At 35.0% G+C, this 22,996-nt stretch overlaps 1 protein-coding gene across 11 annotated transcripts in view; it reads left to right on the plus strand.

Annotated features, from left to right (window-relative positions):
* Window positions 1–20,567, plus strand: part of epn3a (epsin 3a) — a 67,867-nt gene extending 47,300 nt beyond the window's left edge. For 5 of the 11 annotated variants that reach the window (XM_021471467.3, XM_068218122.2, XM_073944981.1 and 2 more), the window contains 6 exons: window positions 227–310; window positions 2,535–2,673; window positions 5,228–5,398; window positions 7,492–7,587; window positions 8,122–8,352; window positions 17,180–20,567. In XM_021471467.3, coding sequence (XP_021327142.1) covers window positions 227–310; window positions 2,535–2,673; window positions 5,228–5,398; window positions 7,492–7,587; window positions 8,122–8,352; window positions 17,180–17,466 — 1,008 coding nt within the window. In that variant the 3' untranslated portion in view covers window positions 17,467–20,567. The remainder of the gene's footprint in view (window positions 1–226; window positions 311–2,534; window positions 2,674–5,227; window positions 5,399–7,491; window positions 7,588–8,121; window positions 8,353–17,179) is intronic. The other 6 variants (XM_068218123.2, XM_073944984.1, XM_073944985.1 and 3 more) reach the window with 3 other exon arrangements.
* The last annotated feature ends 2,429 nt before the right edge of the window (window positions 20,568–22,996 follow it).

Raw genomic sequence — 22,996 nt, forward strand, 5'->3', positions numbered from 1 at the left:
TTAATAAATTGATAAATAACAACAAACCAACATTTTGCAATTTCACAAAGAGCTTAATTAATGTGTGAAAAAGCTGTTAAAAATGATTCAGGATCAATGATTAATATCCAAACTAAATTGTCACAAACAGCCTAGTTTATGATATTCTGAAAAAAAACATTTGTAACTATTTTATGTAGACTTTCTCTCTTAAGCATGAATTGATCTCTTCTCTGTTGTTCACAAGGAGGAGAGGAGCCGTCGGGGGGATGAGTCTCTGCTCCAGAAAGCACTTGAGGAGAGCAAACGAGAAATGGAGGCCAAAGGAGGAGTATGAAACCACTCATTAAACTTGCTTGCTATACATAAGCTCAATCTTTACACTTAATATTGAAGTGCTTTCATCAGTCCATCACAAGTGGGCGATGCTAAAAACTAGTTTAAACGGGGTCTTATGTGCTTTGACCTTCTCCACTTTTAACTTCTTGCAGAGGTATTCGATAACATTAAATTAGATTCTTTATATAATGTAAATGTGGTCAAATATTTAATCATCAAAAAAAAAAAACAAAGAAAAAAAAATGTGTTGCCTACTAACTTAAAACATACTTAAATGTATGTCTACTAAACAAACAAGGTAGTCATGCTTTGCTGCACTGTACCACAGCAAACAGTTTATGTTTAAAATGATAGTTGCCATAATTTTCATGCACTTGATTTACCGCTCACTTGTAAACCACATAACACTAGCTTGTTCATTAAGAAATAACAGAAAAGGACTATGATGAAATCCGAACACAAAAGGTAATAAGGGATTAATTTGAATGCATGTTGCTTGCAAGTGGAAATGACTTGACTAAATGTCTAAACCTAACATGTTGTGATTGGATCAATGACAATGCATGCTATAACCAGGTGGAGACATAGATGAGTGTTCTGCAAGTATTTATGCACTGTAAAACCCAACAGTCAACTTTATCAAATGAAATGAGTGTCGTTGACTCAAAATTTACTGAAGGTTAGTTCTACTCATTTGAAAAGTTTTGAACTAAGCGTTGAAGGCAATGAGTTAAATACCTCTTCAACTTAAATAGAGTAAGTTCACAGTACTCATATAGATTAGTTTTTTTAACTGAAATGATTTTTAGCAATCGGTTTCCTCAAAAGCTTTGAGTTGCCTCAACTTATTGGGTTTAACAGCACTCCGTTGGTTTGAGTTCTCTTCATCTATTGGGTTCTACTGTGGTCTTAAAGTTTTTGATCTTAAAGGGTTTAACCTTAAATTGGTTTCCTCAAATTGTTTTGAGTTAACTTTTTGAGCTTTACAGTGTGAGAAACAAAGTAAAATCTACACTTTCTATGATGTATAAGATTCCTACTGCAAAAATTGACATAAAATGTATGGTAAGGTAAATTGTTGGTTCACCCAAAAGTGAAAATTCTGTTATTTATTACTCATGCCCATATCTTTCCAATGACCTGTGATCTTTGTTCATTTTCAGAACACAAATTAAGAAATTGTAGGTGCAATCTGAGAGCTCCCTCATTATGGCTGCACAATATATCTTTTTAGCATCATTACGCAATGTGTGAATACACAATAGTCGCATTGCAGGATGTGCAGTGTGAAGTCAGATTATAGTTGACCAGGTACAACAGTTTAGAAAACATGACAGTTTTGGAATCATTTCAGTTTAATCATAATAAATGGAAAGTTTATCAATTGATTCTATTTTTAAGCACTGTGTGTAAACATTTTAAGTGAGTTTAAAGCATTTGTGCACAACGGATTATTATGTTTGCAGATTAAACAAAGATTAATCATATTTAATTATTTACACAATGAATAATATACAGCTTCATTTTATGAACTAACTTATGAAAATTGCATAAAATTTAAATGTCGCAGTGTACGTTTTTTTTCAATATTCATCCTCCATAGATAGCAATGGTCCAGAGATGTTCAGAGAAGGAACCAAATCATTGTCAAAACAGTCCATGTGTCTTCAGTGGTTGTCTCTTTGTGTTTATGGTACTTTTGTGTTGCACTGCTGACTCTAATGGCATAGTCATAGTGCCATTACTGTTTCATACTGTTTCACATTTTTAACAGTTTTTTGGAACAGAGTTCTTAGAGCTTCGTATGATTACAGTTGAACAACTGAAGTCACATGGAATACTTTGACAGTCTTTTTTTCTGAACTTTGTACACCTTGAGATAAGCCAAAGATGAATGAAGTTGTCAGGGAATTGTAAGGTGTGAGGATAATTACTTACAGAATTTCATTTTTTTTTCATTAAAATTATACAATTAATAAAATTTGTGCTTTCATTAAAATTATACAATTAATAAGTTGTACAATTTTGCTACACTCACAGATGAGCTGAAATGTTAGGATTACCTGGGCTTTTTTTGTCACAATAAATTCAAGGTACTGTTCGAGGTTCTGTACTGCAGTTAGTTGTCCTCATTTCAGGCTTTGTATAGATGCTATTGACCTAAAAAAATCTTTCTGAATGTGCTGAAACCGCTTTTCTCTCCTTCCCGTTGGCAGTCTGCCATGCTGGATCTTGCAGATATTTTCACTTCGGCTCCTGAACTGCCCTCTGCTGCCAGTGCTTGGGATTCATCTGGAGGCCAAGGTGCTTTAGCGCAGGCTGGTCCTCTGCGGTCTGACCCATGGGATAGTCTAGGTAAGCCCTGCGATTCAGTATGATTGCATCTTAGCAGTAAGTGCTCTTCAACAGCAAAGGTGGACCAAGTGTTTTTTTGGTAAATAATGTTGAGATCACTTTACTGCAAAATAAATTTTTGTAATTACTTATTGAACTGTTTTTATTCATAGACATAACCAACATTTATGTGAACTTGTGTTTTTTTTTTAAATATATATATATTTATATTTATATATTTAACCTTGTGCACACTTAAGTTGAAATGTTACTTGAAAGATAACTTAGTTGAAGTGAAGGTCTGTCTGTCTGTTTCTGTGCTCTAGTGTTAATTTCACCAACAAAATAAGGATGGAAAATTACTACCTTTTTTCCAAGACCAATGTCCCGTTTATACTGAGTGGTACCAATGGTACCCTTTCTTTACTCTTCACCAGCACATGTAACATCTTGTTAGAAAGTAATTTCGTCATTCAGAGTTCATAATGGTCCAAATATTGATGATAATAGTTAAAGGTGGCAGTTTGTTCATGTTTTAGGCTGCTGAAAGAATCATTTGCTTCTTTGTTTTGTCACGTTTGTCCATTTCCGAAACGATCGAATGTCAGAAGCACTTTAATAATCATGCGCACGTTAATATCATCAGCTCAAAAAGTTAGTTATTTCAAACATAGACGCAACCGCTCACAATTGTAGACGGCCTCGCAAAACAAAAACAGGACACAGCAGATTTTGTTGTTATTGGCTTTGTGGCTGTTCATTAAGACAACGACAAGGTTTGTTTGAGCTCGGGTCGACCATGGCTCGTTGTTGAATGCATGTAGTATTACAGTGTAATGTCTCGGCTGTATATTCTCCTGCTTGTGCATGTGCTAGTGACGTTTCTCTGTAAACCAATAGCATTCTGCTGCGCGTCTAGCTCCGCCTTTTGATAAGCTTTTGTCGTGCTTGGTACCCTTTGCAAAGGGTACTCAAAAAGTGCTACAGTACAGTTTGCTTTTTGGTAGCTTTTGACAGTGGAAAGACCAAAAAATTATTATAAAAGGGACGACATGACTATATCAGCATGCAATACTGTTGATAAAGAAAGACGAGACTGAAATATACTCAAAAAGATATAAACTAAACATTGTTATTTTTCATCAGTTCATTTATTAGATGAACAGTTTAGAATGCATAGTTTTCAGTTATGTTACTGCTGCAGCAGACCTGTCAAGTTTCTGTTTGTTTCAAGCCATAGGCAACGAACATTTGAACAATACTTATATTCATTGACAAATTTAACACTGCTGTGGTCATGGTTCATGTCTGTTTAGCAGGAGTTTAAACTGTAAAGGCTTTAAAACAAATGCAGATATTTTCATTTGTTGTTGATGGAGTAGCTGAGGCAGAAGCTGTAAAGGTTACACTACCTTCTGGAAAGGGGGTGGGAAACAGCAGCTCATTTTCATTTAAAGTGACAGCATGCTTTTCTTTTCATCTAAAAAGGGGCATTCCTTGCATTGTACATATTATAGAATCTTTGAGATATGTTCACTTCACAGACACATTCTGGGAACACCTAAGACTTATATTACAGGATATTGCATAGAATAATTTGACAGTAAGAACATTTATCCTATTTATTTTCTCTGATGGAACAAGGGATTGGTGAAAAGAAACTTGAATTTATATGTGAGGGAATAGATTTTGAGTTTTTATAAGCAGGATTCATCATTAATCAACTTTAAAAAAAAAAAAAGTATTTTTGCCTTGTTATGACGCGCTTGTTTGGGTCGCAACATAAATGAGAGCTCAACAAACAAAGTAGTATTAATGCTAATCGTTATTCAATCACCATAATTAGTTTTACTTGCATTTGGAACATTTGCACTTATGCAACATTTGGATACATTTTCATTTTTTAAAGTCAATGAACCATGAGTGACTAATGCAGTGGTGAATGGGTTACAATACGCGTTCCTAAATGACGGCATTAACAAAAAATGTTTGCTGCTTCTGTACAAGTGGTCTATATCATGGCCTGCCAGGGTCAAAATCAATATCTGTTTTTTTTATGCCTCTGCCACGATAATAAAAAAGCTAATTTAAAAAGTATAATTACACAGCAGTTGAACGCACAGACACTAGAAGAAAATCAGTATTGTAGAAACATGCATTATATATATATATATATATATATATATATATATATATATAACATGCATTATTATATATATTATATATAGTGGTGTTGTTTGTAGAAATTTAAGAAAAATAAAAAATTTATCCAATTTAGAATAAAGCTTCAATTAAACAAAATGTAGGGAAAAGTGCTTATAATACTTCCCATGTGCACTCTATATGTGACTCAAGATATGTGCTTACAACTGATATTTTACTCCTGTCAAGATAACTTTAAACAGGACTAAGCAGTTACATAATAAGGTGATGTGTTAGCTTTAAGTTCAATACAACTGTTGTTTTACAAAGTGGCACTCAAACAAAATATTTGTTGGTGCACATTTAAGCAATAAAATGAACATAAACCATCAGCAATATTGCTTTGATGTAATGCTTAACTCCTGTTTTGCAGAGCCCAGCTCTTCAATCCGCCGGCATGGAAGCTCATGGAATGCACCTCCTGCATCAAGTGAATATTCCCAACCCTGGGCACATCGACAGCAAACTTCTGACCCATGGGATGCCCCTCAGAATGCCTCCAGCCCTGTGTCCACGAATCACACCTGGATCTCCCCTGCACATGGTACAACTCTACAACGGCATGATGATACACTGAAGCTAATAAGCTTGATAACAGGGGTGCAAACTTGTCACCTTTCTGCAAATTTCAATATTTGGATGCATTTAACTATAAACTTAGCTTAAAGTACAAATGAAATCAAAACTAACCATATGATTTTGTTAGCTCACATTGCTAGTTTTGTGGTGAACAGTTAATTTGTGCATGTCATTAAGAAAAAAATAGTTTGCCCTTCTAATTTAAAATTAAATCTGAAAATGCAGCACTTCTTGTTTGTTTTCAGTTAAATTCTCAAATTATGATTGTCTGTCAGTTTTGACAACAAACAGAAATGGTAAGGAGGAGGTGTCTGTTAGGTCGTAATAACCCAAAACCATTTCCTGATCTTTCTGAATTAAATGCCTACTTTACTACATCCAATCAACTCGCAGTAGAAAAAACAAGCCACATCCACTGTCTTCTCATTTAAAAATCAGCTTCTTTAGAAACCGCATCACAATAATCGCAAATATCGCAGCTTCTGGTTCTAGTGGACTTTAAAAAGCATCTGATTGAATGCCAATTTACTGAGAGCTCTGTGTTTACGATGGCATGCAAACATAGAGAACACGAGAGTCTCTCTATCAGATGAGTCTCTCATCACATGCCTTATACAGTATATATATATATATATACATGTGATGTGATCTCGTGAGACTAAATCGCGACGAGATTTCTCATTGAGGTGAAAAGTTGTCTCGCCAGTTGTGATGTTTTGATGGAGCATGAGGGTGAATTTAGCACTGTAGGTTAGAGGCAGGATTGGATTAGAACTGCAAAACGTAAGCTCTTGCTGAATAGAAAGTGAAACTGTTGAAAAATTTAAACCCAAAATGACATGTTTACAATTTTTTTTTTTAATTTCAATTTGTGAAAAGGAGTTCTGTTCACATGTGAAACGGTACAGGGGAGAAGCCAGTGAGTAGCGTTTAGAGCTAAATATTTAGCAGTATTTGCATGTCCTTTATGTCACAATTCAATAAAATGAATGTAAAATAACATTTATTACAAGTTGATTTAAAAATGAGTTGTTTTACATTTTGTGATTTTTTTTTTTGAGGTAAATAAAAATAAATTTTCCATTCATATATTACCAGATATTTTGCCGTGTTTGCATGTCCTTAATAGAATTCATTAAAATAGAAGTAAAATAACATTCAGTACTATTTGACTTTTTTTTTATTTTTATAAAGAAGCACATAAATAGTTTTGTTGAATACAATATTTTTCATTCATGTATTTCATCATTGAATATTTCTTAAAAATACTGTAAAAATCTTGTCCCGTTTTGTCGTGAACCCAGTCTCGTGTCTCGTCTTGTGGAGTGTCTCATCACACCCCTAATATATATTTATATATACAATTTTCTGTGATGATCCAACTATTTTTCTTATCATATATATATGAGTACACAAGATCTCTTTAGAATGAAAAGTTTCTATAGGATGCTATATAATAAGATATGCTTGTACATTACATTAGTCAGTATTAAAGCCACAGCTGCAACAAATCTAAAAAAAAAACAACTCAAGATCACAGTGAAAAAATAATACACACCAATGGAAGTATTAAGTCAAATTTTAATAAGCAAAAGAGGAAAAGTTTTTCGTTTACTTTTTAAATTTTGCAGTATGTATTATTATACCATTCCTAAAAATGTTAAGTTACTTATCCTAATGAATATATCCTTTTATTAAAACCTGTTTAAATGCACCCAAATATATTGTGTATATTCACTGAGAAATGGTACAAATATTTATCTTCAAAACGGGGGTGTACTTGTTTATGCTGTGCACTATATAGGGTCACCTTTTTTAAACCATGACAAGTTTGCATCCTGTAATATACTAAATATCCTAACGATGCTGTTAATCCTTTGCTAATTTTAAAGAAAAATATATTTTTAAATTTTCTAAAAAAAACGTTCTTTCCCAATTATGCTTGATAATCTTTTGTCTCTATTAGGTAAATGTAGGGGTGCAGTAGCATAGAGATGACCTAGAGATAATATATATGGTCTAGCAATTCAGTGTATTATGGGTGTTTAAATCTTCCAGGGGCTGGAGTGGATCCTTTTTCTCCCCCCGTAGTGGACAGACGAGGATCTATTGGCCCTCTCAAAACTTCACCCCCTCGTGCAGGAAGTCCCTCAGGCAATCACTTTGATTTTTTTTTCATTTCCATTAATATTAATATTCTAATATTAATCATTTATTTTAAAATAATAACATTTATTTTATTCACCATTTCATAATTTTTTTTTTCTTCAAACATACTACTATTCAAATGTTTGGGGTTATTAGGTATTTGTTTGAAAAACTCTGAAAAACTGCTTTTACCAAAAGTAATAGTGATCGGTTGAAATGTTTCTTGAGCTCCAAATCATTATATTAAAATATTTTCTGAAAGATCATTTGAGTAATGATGCTTGCTAAGTACAGGGATGTCTTGTGTTCACAATTAAAATAAACTCTTGTGCGCTTGATTTTTTTAGGTTCTATCCTAAAACTTACACAGTGCAGGACTTAAAGTATTGATATATTTTGGTCCAGACCAAAATAACTATAACTGTGAACACACTTGAAGATAACCATCTTAAAAAGCACTATCTTCCCCAAATATTTGAATGCTAGTGTGCATTTTGTATTATATATTTTATTTTTCCATGTTGAATTCTTATTATATAGATGATGATCTTTTTGATGAGGCTATGGATGGAGGCCAGGCAAATGTGAATGGCCATGGTAGTCCTGAGCCTTTCAATTTGTCTTCCCTTGGCGAAGGTCTACCAAAACCAGCTCCTCGAACCTGCAGTACTCCTGAGGCATTTCTGGGTCCATCTGGAGCTTCACTTGTCAACTTGGATTCTCTGATACCCCCAAATCCTACTTCCAAGAACTTCAACCCATTTTTATCAGGTCAGAATGCACCATTATTAGATTATGTCAAAATACAATTTCTGTTAATAATTACTCACCATCATGTCGATTCCACCTCCTGAGACATTATTTCATCTACTGAATACAAACTATGTTATTTCAGATATAATCTGAGAGATCACTTATCCCGTTAAAAAAAAAACATTGTTTCAACACTTCAGTGGTTCAACTGTAATGGTCCTACTTTATATTAAGTGTCGCTTATACCTGTGAATGTACACGGTCACTAGATGTGTAAGTAGTATGTAACTACAGTGTCTGTACACACTGGTACATAGTATTTACTTGTGTAATACTGGTGAAACTATACACATGTAACAACCCACTGAATAGTATGTGTTTGTGTAACACGAAATTAATAACACTATCTTTGGTAAACCACCCCTTTAATGTGAATCACTGAGGTGATTATACAGTTTACCTTAAAACAACATAAACATAAGGCATGTGTATATTTCTATTTAAACTTATATGTTTTGGCAGAAGTTTGCTGTTGTTAAACAGTTGCACAAATGCTTTTATATATATTACACAGTCATTTGTGACCATTTTAAACTTTATATTGAGTGGGCAGTTTCTGATGACTTACCCTGTAATTACACTAGTATCACAAGGTGAAACCTTCTAAAGCAGCATTAGTTCTGCCATTCTTATTCGAATACAGTGTTCAGAAGCACATAGTATGCAAACAGGTGTGGAAGTGGGAAAACACCTGCAAGTATATTGTTGTCACACAATGCACCTATATAATTCTTGTTACAGATGTGTACATTTTTTGTGTTGTTACCAATGTCCTTTTACCCATTTGAACTTACACATACTATTCAGTGTTGTTACTTGTGTATAGTTACACCAGTATAACACAAGTAAATACTATGTACCAGTGTGTACATACACTGTAGTAACATACTACTTACACATCTAGTTACCATGTAAGTTCACAGGTAACTGTGACACAACATAAAGGGGACCAATAATTAACCAGTAAGATAATAATATTAAATAAATAAAAAAACATCTGGATGTTAATTCTAATGGTTATATCCTAAAATAACATATTTCAACATAATATCAGAGATTATGCCACTACATATACCTAATACATTTTTGGTAAATTCACAATTTACAGACCTTCAGTTTGGTGATCGCAGAAGGAGCAATTTACATTAAAATCTTCAGAAATAAAACTTTGTATAATTTTATAAGACACTTAAAAAGACTTACATTTCAAAAACAAAATTTTAGGCCTTAAAAATGTCTTAAATTCACTGTAATGTTAAATTGGTCTTAAATAAATTTAAACAGGTCTTAATTTTCCTCAGTCCAAGTAAAAGTTCCTCAGTCCATCCATCCAATCACCACCAATCCATCTTAATAAAATCAGGGAAAGAAAACTAAAAACAATTACACAATTACACATGAATCTTAAGGTTTTATAACAGAAATGCATTAGGTTAAATAGAAATTGTGCTCAATCAATTTAGACCAAAAGCCAACAAGTATATATATATTTGATTATTTATGTAATCATCTCCACAATAAATATATTTTTCACAATGTTAAACTTGTCATTTAAAACAAAAAAGTATGTAGTATTATGTTGAAAATAGCGTATACAACTAGAGTTTTCTTGTTTTGACACATTAAAGTATGTCTTTAAGAAATAATTACATTAGATTTTTGTGGCAATCATTATAAATAACCGGGCCATTAGAAATAATCATTAGTTTTTAGCCCTGTATAACTCTAAAATTTCATTCATAATGGTCTTAAAAAGTCTTAAATTTGACATAATGAAAACTGCAAAAACTGTCTGTTCCAATAATAGACAGCATTAGGACTAGAGATTATCTCAGGCTGAAATAGAGAGCAGATATTTTTGTTATTTGGCTTTGTGGTAAATAGTAATTTACCAAGAACAGTTTTTAGCACATTTAAGCCGCTTTTCCACTATCATGCTGAATCGTTCTTTAAACAGAACTGTTCCATTCCGTGCCAAACCGGGCCAGACAGCACGTATATGGTTTTATTTTCCACTGTCGTGCTGCGACAAAGCTCTTTAAAACATTATACAAAACGCATCAGTAGTTGCCTTGGTAACGCAATGTAAACGGTTCAGTTAAATTAAATAAGAGAAACTAGTTATTTATTTTTATTTTTTTTTTTCATAAAAGCGAAAGCAACCATGTGACTAAACACTGTTATGCCGCTCTATCAAATAGGGGTGCTAAATATAGGTACATGTACACTCTTATTTATATGTTGCGCAGCTCTGGCAAAATTTTATTTGGAGAGAAAATTACCAAAATGTAACGTGATGATTGAAAATAATTGGAGGGGAAATAAATAATATTTAAAATCTCTGAACATAACAGAAAAATAAACAATGATAAGACAAAAATAATAGTGCATTTGTATTAATTCAGCTTTATTTGTATAGCGCTTTTACAATGTAGATTGTGTCAAAGCAGCTTCACATAAATGGTCATAGTAACTGGAACAGTGTGGTTCAGGTTTTAGTGTTTAAGTTCAGTTCAGATCAGTTTAGCTCAGTTCAGTGTGATTTAATTATAGTGGCAGAAATCAATTTGGACAGGCCTTGTCAAAGGTGAGCAGGCACTTTCACTAATAAAAACACAGCATATAAATTATTTTATTATTTATTATTTTTAACAATCAATTAAATTACACTGTGTTTTCATATCAAAAGTTGATCATGAAATAAAATATACTACATTTTGATGGTAAAATGACACCAATTAAGCAATGGCTGTTATTTGTTTTACTATTCAAACAATAAATAACGAATGCACCAAGTGAAATAAAAACGAATATGAAACAACACATAGCAGGATTTAAAGCATATAAAGCACTATTATATTTAGCAAAACGCTGCTCTATTATCTTTTTATTTTGATCATTTTATTTTTATTATTATAATTATTTTTGTGTTCATAATTAACTAACAAGCTGTAGGCGAATTATTGCTAGATGTTTTAGAAAATATTTGCGTACACTGTTAAAAATTGTCCCGTTAAAAAACGGTAAAATACTGGCAGCTGCAGTTGCCAGCAATGTACTGTTATTTTACAGTATGTTGCTGTAAAAATACATGGACTACATTGAAATTCACAACACTCAAGTGAACTCATTTTGTTTACTGAAAGCAACTGCCTCAAATTTGCCAACTGCTGTATGAGTTTATGAAGTAATGTGCTATAGAAGCATGCTTATAATGATAACTTATTTTAGTTAATTAGAAAAGTTCTGTTTGACTCAAATGTCTTAAATTTCACATCAGCACACATACATGTAAAGTTGGAATTAACACAGAGAGATTCTGACTGCATCAGCAACTGAGCAGCCACTGTCTTTAAATAAAGAAACATACAGAATAACATCAGCAGTTCATTGTTCATCTTTAACTCATACACTGGCTCTACTCTCCTCCACAACGGTGACACACAGAAGAAATTTGCTTCAGGTTTTACAGTAAAATACTGTTTTTACCTTGATTTAACGGTAAACTACTGGCAGCTGTGGTTGCCAGCAATCTACTGTTTTTTTACAGTCTACTTCCGTAGTTTAACTTAACAGTATATTCCTGCTAAAATACATTTTTACACTGTGTTTTTAACTCCATACATTTAACCCTTTAAACCACAGAGCAAATACCCCAGATTTAATTGAAGTGTCCACACTACTGAGTGTTCAAGAAACATGTAGCAAAGCTGAAGTAAATGAATTAATTAAATGACTAATTAAAAGATAATTGAGGATTAGCGATGAACAAATGAAGAAATACTGAAGGGAAAAAACAAGAACAGAACATACAAAACTTTAGTCACAGCTTTATAATGAAATAACCTGAAGAACAACAAATGATTTAATCATTTAAATGATCAGCGGATGATTAAACAACTCTACAAACATCATCACCAGCTACACTTATTACTTAATACATGTATTTTTGTATAACATCTACTAAAGTTCTTCTTGAGAAAAAAGTTAAAGTTTTACGTCACCATCATGGAGAACAGAGTTTGCTTTAGTTGGGCTCTTAGCCCTGACATTTTTATGATTAATATATCTCGGCTGCTGCAATTGTTAAGAACTTTGTTTAAAAAAGCTCTTTTGATGTGGCAAGCCAGCCAAAAACCTAAATAAGATCTGGTGATGTTCATGTTGTTATTAAACGGTAGAGTCTGTTCTAATTAGGTATAATATAATTTACTGCTCCTATTCAATGTTTAATCTATTGTTTCACATTTTAGGTCTGTATGTGGCAATGATTTCTGGAAGTTTTAAGAATATCTTGGACTAAAACACTTTGCTCTATGGCGTAAGCAGCACTCAAACAGACGTCCGTAATCGGCGTATGAACCTCAATAATGGTGACAACTAACAAAATTAACAGTTTAACTCACAAACAGGCAACTGAAAGTCTAAACATAAACAAAAGCAGAATCAAACATAAATAAAGAAAACTGTGACACCCTTATACAACATTTATTCATGCCGCAATGCAGGCTGGGATATCTGTACTGTGCCACACCCAGCATGCATTGCAGCATGAAACATTTGAATTGTTACCATTGTTGAGATACAAGGTCTGATTCATGAGGTCTGAGTGTGTCTTTAGCCCCTTTCACACAGTGATACCGGTAAATATCTGGAAAATTTCCGGAACTACTTTACCGGTATATTAAAAAAAACACTGTTCACACAGGCGAGGACGTTACGGAATTTTTCCGGAAAAGAGCATTCACACATCCATCGCAAAATGCCAGTAAATTCTGACATCATTAACCAGAAATGACCTCTAAACGGCTGCGCTTGTGTTTGTAAACATTTGACTACATTACAAACTCATCGGATGGATCAGTATTGAGTACAACTCTAATGAAAACATAGGGAAACACTTTCGCATGTCGAGATGTTCATGATATGCGTGTGTGCTGGCGCTATGGGCGCTCACGGGCACACGCAGAGCTTGAAGGTAAACAAACAACGGATTATCATAAACATTTTATCCATAATTATTTACACAGCATTGAGAAGGAACATAGAAACATTATCTGACTAACATCTAGCAGCTAAAGGTTTCTGGAAAAAATATTCAAAGGCTTTTATTCTCATAAACCGCGCGCACGTGAATGCGTCTGACTGTTCTGATTGGCTAAAGCAGATGTCTCACGTCAGCCCGTTCTAGACGTGGACGCGCTTATTACGGCAATCTTCCTTCTGCATTCACACAGCGCAGCATTCCGGCAAATTACCGGTAATGTTACAACTTTTCTTTCCGGAAAATAGCCAGAGCGAATTTACCGGTATTTTCAAAAAGGGCCTGTTCACACATGCAACCTTTCCGGAAAATTGCCGGTAATTTTCCGGAAAGGTCTGTATGTGTGAAAGGGGCTTTTGTCATAACTGAACTGTTTTTGTATGTTATTTCTTAACTGTTAAGTATTTACGTAGGTATTTTATCTGTTTCCACTTCTCATTAATTAAATTAAGATCTGCATAAAATCTATTGTATGAGGCCCTTCATCCAGATTTGTACTAAAACATTTATCAGAACTAATTTCAGACAAATAGATTAATTTATCTATTGTCTTTCCCATTTTATTGCTATAATAAAAGTGTTTTTTTAAACTCTGTATTACAGCAGTTGGAGAGTCTGAATTAATGAGTTCAAGGGTGAAGAGCCCAACTAAACCAGCCCCTCACTCCAATATGGTGACACAAAAAACACCTAAATTTCTGTTGGATCTCAATGAGAATTGTATGGAAGTCAAATCAGTCAGTAATAAGTGTGTCTGCTGTTGTTTGTGGAGTTGTTTAATGATCCTCTGCTGAGACTGAAAGTGTTTTATTTTACTTGATTTTATTTAATGTTGTAACTCAAGTGTTGTTTGTGTTTCTTGTTTTTCTTTCCTTCAGTAATTGTGATTATTAACAGCAGGTGTTCATCAGTGTCTGAATTCACTCATTAGTGTTCATTAACTCTGTCAGATGAACTATATTGATAAACTAGTTGATGGAATAGTGAACAAGGGCACAAAGTGTGATTTTAAACACAGACTTCAAAATGTCGAATCTGAGATCTGTTAGCTCACAGTTTTCTGCTGTTGGTTACTTTCTCGAAAACAAAAATGTTACACAGAATGCACTGTTTTTAACCGAATATTACTTTTTTAGTGAAAAAACATTATTTTACCGTAGAATCTGACCGTTTTTTAACAGCAATTTTTTTACAGTGTAGCTATATTAAAGATCACCAAGAACAAAAAAACAAAAACACAGAAACATGTTACATGCCTCATAAATGTCATATAACTTATGTATAACTGAATCATATAATTGCCTATAGCTGAAATGATGAAAATAGCTCATTTTATTTTTATAAAACATTTGTCAAAACGTATTGATATTATTTGAGTAAAAGCAATACTGACATTCAAGAATCCATATTTATTTAATTAATTCATTCTTTTGACTTGTTTATTAGTGCATATGCTATAATATAAATCATACAACAGTACCTTGGACAGTTACAGTGCCCCTTCCTAAAGCTTTCAAGCAAAGTCTTTTGGACGGCCGACATTACAACACGCCGTCCTTTAGGTGGTCTCGCCGGTATTAACAAGCTGTCCTGGCTTTGAATTAAAAAGTGCAATTATTTCCTTGTTGTTTAAAGAGTCTGCAAGTTCGTGTTCCATGGATATTTATTCACTTTATTCGCTTTATTCGATGCGCAGCAGGAAAAAAAAGTCAGCAGCGCAAGTCGCTGGCATGTCTCTCCTGGATCAGAGCGAGTTTTGTGCTGTGAAATACAGCGCTGCTTGCAATAAACTCACATTCAGGCAGGCGAAGTAGGTCTGTATTCAAGACAAGTCCATAAAATAATAACTTTAATGAATAAAATGTGATGAGTTATTCACTTATCTGCCAGAGACTGCTATGGTTTTAAAACCCTTTTCAAACTGTATCGTTTAGACCTGGATCATTATTTTATATTTAATGTACTGTATTTATTGAGGATGTCTGATGACTAGCGCGCTTTTGCTGAGCCAGCTGTGGTAGCTTAGCAACAGAGCCGCGACATCAACACACAGAATCTGTCGGCACAGTTCAGCACGGTTGTCTAACCGTGCCGAGAATTCCGGGCCGAGAACGGTTTGTAATCGTGCCGCGCCGTTCCAGGCTCAGTGGAGAAACAACCGTAACCGTACCGAAGTGTTCCTAGAATGGTTTGGCACGATAGTGGAAAAGCAGCTTTAGATGTGGCACATCCTCGGGTGACTGATTGTCCCATGCATGCATAATAATCCCAGAGGGGATTGCTCCAAAAACAATAGCAAATTCTTTAGCTGTGATTGGATATTTGTAATTGGACAAAAAAATCCTTCTATTAAAAAGGCCTTCCTTTGTTATTAAATAATTGTCTATCATTTATTTATTCATTCATTTTCTTTTTGGCTTAGTCCCTTTATTGATCCTGGGGTCGCCACAGCGGAATGAACCGCAAACTCATCCAGCATATGTTTTATGGAGCAGATTAATTGTCTAACATAAATTATACTATTTTTAGCCCAATTATCAAAGTAAATTGACTTATTTTTGTAAAATAATTCTCGGTTGTGCAAAACTATTTAATTATGTGGGGAAAAGTTGTGCTTTTAAATTAAAGACCGCGATAACAGACATTGTTTATGAAATGATTTGGAAGGTATTTTCTCTGTATTACAATTACACAAGAGCAAAAAATTTAAACCCCCTAATTTAAAGAAAAACAAATTTGGTATAAAATTCTACAGAGAGGCAGGATATTTAAGATGCTGATTAATCCAATTATTTTTGAATGTATAATTAGGATTAGCAAAACTGATGAAAATAGGACCGCAATTTTCATAATTATTTAAAACTACATATTTTCTAATATAGTGTTTCTTATTTTTAATAATTAAACAAGGATTGATCAGTTGTCTTGAAAGTCTTAGTATCCACATACAGTGATGCTGTAGAGAAGGCTAGACTTAAAAGACCCTGTGCTTTAGAAAGTGAAGTTCTACCCTTAAGCGACAAATCCTGGTGTAACCACATATTTACAGTGCATCCGGAAAGTATTCATAGCGCTTCACTTTTTCCATTTTTTTTTTTTTTTGTACAGCCTTATTCCAAAATGGATAAAGTTCATTTATTTCTTCAAGATTCTACACACAATACCCCATAATGGCAATGAGTGTAAAACATCTTACACATACCTTAGGAACGGTATTGCAGAAAATTTTGACTGTTTTAAAACCTTGACTTTTCCAAACCGTGGTATACCTTGAAAATGGTTATCATCCCAGGCTTAGGTCTGATTAATCAATAATATTTAACACCAATCTAATATTATTAGAAATATTTGTAGAAATAAGTGGCATCAACGCAGCATAAATAGGGACAACATTTCTAACCAGTATGCACTGCTTTTAAGACAGATTCTGATTGATCTGCGCAGCGCTGCATAAAGTCGTACGCACCTAATGACTTTGTTAACTATAATCTTCCACTTCAGATCAGGGTTGACATTAACTACAGGCTTAGTCTTAGGACCAGTGCTGTTGAAAAAGCTCTTGCATTCCATTTATGAATTTGTGGAATGAAGATGAAAAAAGGTCTCAGGGGATTGGAATGACATGAGGGCAAGTAATTAATAACAGAATTTACATTTTTTGGTTGAACTAACCATTTAACCTATATTAGGTTATGTACTTCAAAATCCATAATAATTTTCTTTATTCTGATTTTAATTCAGGAGTGCCTGCTCCGACAACCTCTAATCCATTCCAAAATGAAGCACCCCGCCTGACGCTTAATCAGATGCGTCCCAGCTCCACGTCTCCCGCACCCTCATCACTTCCATTCAATGCGTCTCTGGCCATGGCATCCAGCCAGCAGCCCAGCTCTTTGCCCAACACCTTCACACAGTCTGCACAGGTGATGCCGCTGATCCCTGGACCCCTACCGCAACCACTGCTACCACTGTCCAGCAAAACCATGCTTGCAGATCCAGATACACACAATCAGAACCCGTTCCTCTGAAAGACTACATCCAAAAAAGGACTGTTTAACTACCGAATGACTTAAAACTGGAACACATTTTTAATGGCTTTGCTCATTTCACAGCCTAAAGGTTTTGCTCTATGCAGTTGCTCTCAAGAGGCATTCACACATACATTGTTTTTTAATTTACAAATATACTTATTTTTAATAACAACGACCACTGGTAATGCTTTGTGGTTGTATCAAGTGGTTAATTTGAATGTTATATAAATGATCAGTTATGCAACGCACACATGCACAGTAGCAAACACATGATCTAGCATGTTCACCTGTATAGTTGGCCTAAAAAAAACATCAACATGGGGCAGACAAGTAATAAAGCCAACAGCTACACGTTACGTTAGAGCTGTGGCAAAAAAAATAGTGCAAGAAATCTATTCAGCATTGATTCTGAGCTTAGTTATTAACAGCAGATGGTGCTCTAGACCAGTGTTTCTCAACCACGTTCCTGGAGGACCACCAACACTGTATGTTTTGGATGTCTCCTTTGTCTGTCACTCATTACAGGTCCTTCAGTCTCTGCTAATGAGCTTATGATCAGGATCAGGTGTGTTTGGTTAAAGAGACGTAGAAAATGTGCAGAGCTGGTGGTCCTCCAGGAATGTGTTTAAGAAGCACTGCTCTAGGCTTTTCTTTAACAGCAGATGGTGCTCTAGGCCAGTGTTTCTCAGCCACGTTCCTGAAAGACCACCAACAACACTGCATGTTTTGGATGTCTCCTTGGTCTCTCACACTCATTACTGGTCTTTCAGCCTCTGCTAATGAGCTTATGATCAGAATCAAGTGTGTTTGGTTAAGGAGATGTAGGAAATGTGCAGCGCTGCTGGTCCTCCAAGAACGTGGTTGAACAACTCTGCTCCAGGCTTGTTTTCAACAGCAGAATTCACTCAAGGTTTTTTTAACAGCAGATGGCGCTCTAGGGTGGTTTTCAACAGCAGATGGTGCTCTAGGCTATTTTATTTAACTGCAGATGGTGCTCTAGGCTGGTTTTTTACCATGCACTCAAATAATCAAGAGGAAGAGCTCGGAGTCATGGAAATTGTTTTTTAGATCTCAAAATTAATGCAACAACAGCTTACTGTGAACACTGAATAATTTGTGTAAACATTTCCTAAGCTTATTAATGATTAATTTAGGTTCAAGCTTTATGCGTAAGAAATTGGATGCATCTGCTGTTAAAAATTAGACTCAGAAGCAATGTTGAAATTGTCAGAATCAATGCAGGATTGATTTCTTGAACAGTGCTATATTGCCCATACATTCTGCATTCTTCAGAGATGAAGTCAATCTCAATCTATTAGGCATTCATAACGGAAAACTCAAAGAGCTTTAACTGCAGGAACACACTTGAAAATGGCAGAGGGAAAGTGCTGAAAGAAGTTCACAAATGTCTAAAAGCAAAGTGGAACACAGCCAATGTTTGCCCTCTTCATTTGGTTTTTATTTGCTTTTTTCTCCCCTTACATTTTTCTTCTTTTGCTTAGATGAAATGTTGTTTGGTTATTATTGTTGTTGAAGTTCATTAAACTTGTTTAGTCAGTTTAAAAACCACAAATGTTTGGGACAAAACAGCTTTATAGTAATAAATAGAAAAAGTAACAAGTGGAAAAGGGGCTCTATGCACAGGGTGTGCCCAAACCCGCCAAGAAAACTTATAGTGAAAGCGATGGCCTGACCATCTTCCATTTCATGTGTTCCATTGAACAGCAACAATAGTATAATATAATCACAATCCAGTCAGTTAAATAGACCCAAGTATTTATTTAGTTGTTCAAGCATAATGAGACAGAAATACATTTAAATTTAGGCACCATATGAATGAAGCACGTTTCCATGTAGTGAGTCAAAGAGAACAAAATAATCACTTTCTGATAAACCGCCTCCAAATATCGAAAAGAAGAAATGTAATTGTAATGTAAATGTATTTTATATAGAATAAACAGTGGACCTTTTTATATATAGAATAAATTACTTGTGCCTCAGAAGATGAAGACGGAAATCAATAAATGTGCGGTGGCTTTGGGAGTTGGTAATTTAGGGAGGTTATACTACGAACCACTTTGATGATGAACTCTGGCTAAGAGATTTTAAATGACCAAAACCACATCTCAGCTATTTTACAATGTGGTACACAAAATCACGACTTTTTGATGAGCATGCTAGAATTTATTTGGTAAATTTGGTACCATCATTGTGTGCAATTTTTTTCTTGTCAAATTAAATTAATCTCCTAAGTAGATCCTAAACCTACGTTTTCAAAATGTATGCACATCTTGGCATTTCCATTAAGCATTTTTATAATGCAAAAAAAGTAGCAGATGAAAAATTCACAGCTTAGTTTGTCTGCACATAAAAATTAAAATTGAATGCAAAGCTTTTCACTGACACTACTAACTAGCCTAGCTAGCAATAAGAATGTCCACTATGGAGTATGTGTGAATCACTGTATGTGTGAATGACCTCCAACTGTAATAAAATGTGTGAATGTCAACTAGGCATAAACATGGCAATACAGATGCTGGCTTTATAAGAAATTACAAATAAATGGCACAGGTTAAAATTATGAATATTTAATCCAAGTATTACAATAGTTTGGATAAGAAGCTCTTATTACTTGTTCCAAAAAGCCCACTGCATAACCCAAGCACAATTCCAAAGCCTCATAGATTTTTATCATAATCTTGGATTCCTCACACCAGTTTCTAGCTCTGCTTTAGTGGTATTTTATTAGCCTGGAGTATCTGATGACTTTCAATGCAATCCTTTTATTTACTTGACATGACTGGTATCTGTGAACACTGAAGGCATCCGATGGGTCACTGGCTCCAGTATGAAATGACAGGGACTTTGGGGCCAATAATTTAAGTATGATTTTATAATATTGGGCATTGACTGTTGAATGACTAGTCCTCCAGCAAGAGAATGTACTCACTGTGGTGTTCAAAATGAGTTGATGCCACATACTAACAGAATGCAAGTACGTGAGACAATTGCACGTTGCTTATCAAATACAAAGATGGAGATGAAACTAAAAAGTGTGGCTTGTTGTTATTTTCATGTTTAGTAAATCATTCTCTCCACGCCTTGTCATTTCTTGCATGATTTCCAACATTTTAGATCTTTATTTCTTTGGAATTTCAAAAAATGAGAAATTCAGTGCAGGAAATAAAAACAGTGCCACATTGACAAAAAAAAAGGCAAAAAGTCACATAACGTTGTGGCCAATTTGTATGTCTACGAAAAACTAAAATAACTATAATCACAGTACACTCTCAGAAATAAAGGTACAGGGGCTGTCGCGGTACCTTTTCAAAAGGTACATATTTGTACCTAAAGGGTCCACATTGGTACCTCAAAAGTACTTTTTAGGTACATTTGGGTACTAATATGCACCTTTGAGGTACCGCTCTTTCGATACAAATATGTATCTTTTGAAAAGGTACTGGTATACAACACTGACTGTAGGTGTTGAGATTAAGGACAAAATTAGTGGATTTGACCAGGTTTACTTCATCACCCACTTGCAGATACTTTGGACTGATCAAAAGACAGAACAAGGTTTGGGTGGAGCATAACCAGAACTATTAGACCTCCCTCTGGGCAGCTCACCAAATGTGCTTGCTTTCTGCTCAATCAGATTATATGTTAAGGCAAACCTACGAAATAAAGCCGTAACCCACAAATCTCTTGTTGTGAACGTCAAAGTCCAAAACCCCTAATAAATGTAGCTGCGGTACATTTATGTTTGTATAAAGACCACTATCATTAATGACAATTTAAGATCTGCAATTATGGATATGCTTGTTTAATTCTTACATCAATAGGAAAACAAAAAATTTTAGCTTCACATGAAACTCAAGTCATTTCATACAGTACAGTTCGGTATGATTCAGCTAGGCTTGCTTTAGTTTAGTTTAGTTTGCTGTGCTTGTGTTTCCACTTCAGATTAGCATTGATAAAATTAGGTGGGATTATTGATATAGTTGCGCTGCCTCTACTGTCACGACTTCCTGAAAAACTCATTCCAGCTCTTGGTGGATCTGCTCCTCAGCTACAAACAAGAGGAACATCAGGACCTTTTACTGAAAACTAAAGTTGTGATATGTGGCCAAGTATTGTGATCAATATTCAGAATTTGGGCTCTGCATTTATCTCATCCAAGTGAACACACACCGGGAGCTGTGGGCAGCCCCTGCTGCACCACCTGGGGAGCAGTTGGGGCCTTGCTCAAGGGACTCCCCTCAGTTGTGGTATTAAGTGCAGGTTATTCACTCCCACCAACTTTAAACTCTAGCCATTAGGCTATGGCTGTTTGATTGTGCAAATAACAATAAAGCAGTAGCTGCTTCGACTATTTAAAAAAATTGGTTTTGGTGACTTGTTTCATAAATTTAATAACACCTGTAGTGATGGTTTTCTCTGACCGATCAGCAGTTTGCATGTCACATGTGTATACATAGAGCTATAGACAATTTGACTGTTAGATACTGTTAGCGAGGTGGCACAGTGGCTATGTAATTAGAACAGTTTTCTCGCTGCAAGAAGGTTGTTGGTTCAAGTACGACTGCACAAGGAGGCCTTTCTGTGTACAGTTTGCATTTTCTCTTCATGTCTGCGGGAATTTCCTCCAAATGCTCTGTTTCACCCTTAGTCTAAAGACATTTTTTGTAGGTGAATTGAATAAACTAAACTGGCCATAGTGTGTAAAAGGGAGAGTGTGTGGGTGTACACACATGTGCCAGAGTAATTGGGAAATTATTCTGCTATGGCAACCCTTGATAAAGCATGGAATAATCAAAAGGCGAGTATTTCCAGTGACTCCTAGTGATTCCATGGCCAAAGGATGCTATTGGAAAAAAGTTAAGTGTAAAAAAACAATGTACGTGTTGTAAAGTGTGGAAAAAAACATGCTGACTGAGGAGGGTTCACCCTTGAGGTAGGGTGAGATAGAGTTTAGACGGGAGATTGGACATTTACTGGTTCTGAAGACAGCCTTTCACTAGGAAAGTGTTGGAATTGAGCTTAGAATACGGCCTTTGGTTTTCTGAGGGTTAGGGTGGATGATGATGGATGACAGATTATAGTTATAGGAGACAAATACTGTTGAATCAGGGTGAATAACTTAATTTCTATTGGCTGGGGATTGGGGAGGCTACAAACTAGTTAAGCAACTGTTTGCAATCTCAGACTTCAGAGACCTTTGCTGTTTTTCAATATGTGTTCTTCAGCTGTCTTGTGTCCTCGTGTTCTCATGTAACGTCATCATCAGATGCCAAAGTTCAGTTCCAATACTCAAGACCGCAAGAACGCGTAAAAGGACGCTTGAAACTTCCCGGATGTGTTCTTAATATAGAGGACGCACTGATGCAGCATTGAGCCCCGAACTTGCTCTAGAAGTCCCAGAAGTCGTTGCGACTTGAGGTTGGAAGCACTGCGTTTTATTTCGATTTATTATTTAAGTTCAGAGATGTAACTTATTTACCTTAGAAGTTTCCCTAAATGAAATAGT

The sequence above is a fragment of the Danio rerio genome, chromosome 3 (assembly GCF_049306965.1).
Source record: "Danio rerio strain Tuebingen ecotype United States chromosome 3, GRCz12tu, whole genome shotgun sequence".
Lineage (NCBI taxonomy): Eukaryota > Metazoa > Chordata > Actinopteri > Cypriniformes > Danionidae > Danio > Danio rerio.